The following is a 3714-nucleotide window of genomic DNA, read 5'->3' as shown; positions in this document are numbered from 1 at the left end:
GTGAGGGACTTCCCTGCTGAGAGGCCTGGAGAAGCACGGTCACCAGATGCAGCTGAGTCTCCTCCAAAAGGGTTTCTTAACCTCACCGTTCATGAAAACCACGCACACTGCATCACAGCAGAGTCCTGCAGAGGTCCGCAGAGGACTAACACAAGATGTGACTCAGAGAATCTGGAAGAAAAGCTACGTGAGCTGCCCTCAGGACACGGCCCAGCACCAGCTGCTCCCGAAGTCAGAGGCGACTGCCGGGCAGTGCCAGGCCCCGAGCTAACAGAGGACTAACACAAGATGTGACTCAGAGAATCTGGAAGAAAAGCTATGTGAGCTGCCCTCAGGACACTGCCCAGCACCAGCTGCTCCCGAAGTCAGAGGCGACTGCCGGGCAGTGCCAGGCCCCGAGCTACCAGCAGGCCAGTCGCTGGCAAAGGTGGCAGCTGGAGGGAAACGGAGTGGACGGGGTTGGCCTGGGTGGAGGGCGTGGGGCCCCGTGACAGCACAGCCCCACAGGTCAGATCAAGGGCACTTTATGATCCCTGTTTCCTCAGTGAGTGGGTTTTCGGTTGAATCGCTCACTGAACTGATGCTCGGAACTCTTTTCTCAATCATTTTTAGAACAATAAAGTCAAAACTCCATGAGGCCCATCAGAAAATAACATATTCTGGATTTAATTACAGATAAAAGAAGTCTGACTTCTACTAAAAGATGAGAAACTGCATATTAAACACGGAGATCGCCCCACAGCCTGAGAATGGCATTGTCTCTGCCTGCATTATCTCAGAATAAGAAAATCACGTGATTGTTTGGTTTGTGAAAATGTTTCCTTAAAAAAAAGGAAGACAGTGATGAGTGCGACTGCATTAAAAGAGATCTTCTCAGGAGACACGCCGCTCTGGCCCTCCAGCCTTAAGCAGGGCCTGGCTCTTCTTCCCGTGCCTCAGTTTACTCACAGGCCCATGTCCTTCTGACGTGAAGGTGTGTGTTTCCTTCTGTCTTCTTCGGGAGTCACACAGTGATGCCGTATGTTTCTTCGGCGTCATCACGGTGCACTGCGCAGGGCACTAAGTGAGCCTCCGTGACGAGCAGTCCAGCCCTTCATGTCCTCCCTGGCTGCGGATCCCCAGGCCTGGCTGGCTCCGTGAGGCTGACGAAGGCCTTGGCTCAAGCCCTCCTTCACGAACAGCCCACCTTCCTGGCTCCAGGGTGGAAGGAACCACGTTTGGCCTCTATGCCACTGAGATGCCAGGCTCGGGGCCCACAGCGGGCTTGGTCTTGGGCAATCCCTGGTGCGTTTAGCATGAGGCGTCGTGAGCTGCCCTTCTCCCTTCGGAAGTGCCATCAGGTACCTCCCAAACTCCCTCCTGTGGAGAGACCCTCTGAGTGCTCACAGGAATACCAGCTTTCAAGGGTGTATCACAAGACATTTACGAAACACTGTGGAGAAACTCCAAAACAAAACAACGTACAGATACAAACAGTGGTTTTCCCTACAGAGTGATGTTGAGGTTAGAATTACTCTTAGGACACGTGGTTCACAGGAGCTGCTCCAGCGCTCACCAGACTGGCTCCCCTCTGGGTGCATCTTACCCAGATTTTACACCTCAGGCGAAGATTCACACCGCCAAGCCCACGCCAGCAAGTATTTACCAAGCACCCTCTGTGGGCACAGCACGGCGCTGGGCAGAGGGGTCTACAGACGTAGAACCGGGTTCTGTATTGGAGGAGCTTCTGGTCTACAACAGTGAGGGGTCCTCAGGCTTCAGTATCGTCAGCACCTCCCAGGTGCTGGGCCTCCCCGCCACCGAGCACTGAACTCAGTACACCGGGGGTGGGGCCCACGAATCTGCATTTTTAACAGCTCTGCAGCCATGCTGAGGTTCTGGGGACTGTGCTCTGACAACCATTGTTCTGATGTTTTCTCTAATGGGCCAGAGAGTAAACACTTTGGATTCTGTGGGCCCTCCAGTCTCTGTGACAGCCACTCAACGCCGCCACCATAGTGACAGCAGCTGGAGAGGAGATGCCCCTGAATGAGCGAGCCTTGTTCCGATCAACGCTCACTGCCGAAGGCAGCCGCAGCCACGCACATGGCAGGCAGGTGCAGGTCAGAGGACAGTGACCGGCGGGTGCCGGGGGTCTGAGAGGAGCGTGGGGCACCAGTAGGACTGCCACCTAAGCTCTTCCCACAAAGCTGGAGCTCTCTGACAGCTGGGAAAGGCCGGCTGGGTGTGAGGAAGGGAAGGGGACAGGCGTGGCGGCTGGCGGGGGAGCTGGGCCGTGTCACAAAGGGCATCTGGCTGCGGTGGCCCAAGTGGGAGCCGCCCCATGACAGAGCCCTGTCTGAGCGGGGGAGGCTGGAAGGTGGAGGGTCTGTCCCTATCCTATCTCTCATTTCCTCCACATGAGGGAGAAAGGCAGCAAAGGACATGTCGGCTTTGCAAGGTGGGGAACCCGCGGGTGCACGCCTGTCCTTCTGCTGGTGTGCCTGCTTCTGCAGGCTTCCAGACGGGGCTCCCTGAAGTCAGCCTGCCCTTAGGTGGGGGTCACAGTGCACAGGTGGCACAGGTGTGTGCCATGGTCACTGAGGCACATGGGCTGGCAATGTGATGGGTGCCCCTGCACACCCGTGTGCCCGTTATGCAGCCCCTTGTTCCCCCAGCTCTCCAGACCCCCCTCCTACTGCCCCACATGTGCCAGGCACCTGCACAGGTGACCCTTGCACCAGGGCGCTGCGGGTGTTTCCTGAAGGGACAGCAGATGTGCCTCCCTCGGCAGCGCCCCAGGGCACCAGAGAACTGATGCTTCCGACAGGTCCCTCTACCACAGATACCTCCAGATGCTGCAGCAGCCAAGGGAACCCCACACACACCGTCCACAACATGGGCGCATTATTTTTCAGAAGTGGGTCTTACAAGTGTCAGCACTGAAAAGCTCTCTGTATTTCTATGGGTATTTGTTTACACTACCCCAAAATTCCGACTCAGGGCACCCTGGTCAAGGTCCCATCCCTAGTGGACGCTCAGGCGCAGCCCCCTGAGCAGGCAGAGGAGGCCTGAGGTCCCTCGGGACCCCTTTCTTCCCTCATGGGGAGATTTCTAAATAAGCGTGAACACAATCAGGTCACAAGAACTCACTCTTCTAAGCAATGATGTCAGACACTCAGAGGGAGACCAGATGCTGTCCCCGAGCCAGTGGGATCGACACCCACTCACTCATTTGCAAGTGAGAATGTGTCCTCGCGTAATGACATCGTAATGTATAAATGTCCTTTATATAAAGATGAATGCATACAAGTGGTGTGGACTGATACGGTTTCCTAGTATTTGGTTTACCCACCATCCCATATGTCTCCTGAACGCTGTTCATAGAATCCTGCAGGTAACCCTGCAGAGGATGACAAACGAAAATTGCTTGCTGTCACTGACTCACAGACACTCGGGCACAGAGAGACGGGAACCAGCTTTCACACCGTCGGCCACCTCAGTCTTCTCTAGCTGCAGGTGAGCACAGACCTCCTCTCCAGCAAGTGCTTGTCACAATGCCAGAAGCAACTCCCTGGCTGTCCAGGAAGGAGCAATGGGGCACACCTGCTGCATCAACACCTAAGTCCTGCCTAAGCTGTGGCTGTCAGGCACATGCCCTGTGGCAGCAAAACCTCCCTCCTTTCCTACGAACGTGCTCCTGCCGTTGGGTGTCTCCTCAAATCCCAGGACAGG

General features: G+C 55.8%; 1 protein-coding gene across 1 annotated transcript in view; it reads right to left on the bottom strand.

The window, feature by feature from the left end:
- Positions 1 to 2048: 2048 nt before the first annotated feature.
- LOC103599612 (receptor-type tyrosine-protein phosphatase N2-like) overlaps positions 2049 to 3714 on the bottom strand; it is a 68857-nt gene continuing 67191 nt past the window's right edge. The window contains exon 9 of the mRNA XM_008583765.1: positions 2049 to 2135. Coding sequence (XP_008581987.1) covers positions 2049 to 2135 — 87 coding nt within the window. The remainder of the gene's footprint in view (positions 2136 to 3714) is intronic.

The sequence above is a fragment of the Galeopterus variegatus genome, unplaced genomic scaffold (genome assembly GCF_000696425.1).
Source record: "Galeopterus variegatus unplaced genomic scaffold, G_variegatus-3.0.2 Scaffold100, whole genome shotgun sequence".
NCBI lineage: Eukaryota > Metazoa > Chordata > Mammalia > Dermoptera > Cynocephalidae > Galeopterus > Galeopterus variegatus.
This window is presented reverse-complemented; position numbering and strand designations above follow the sequence as displayed.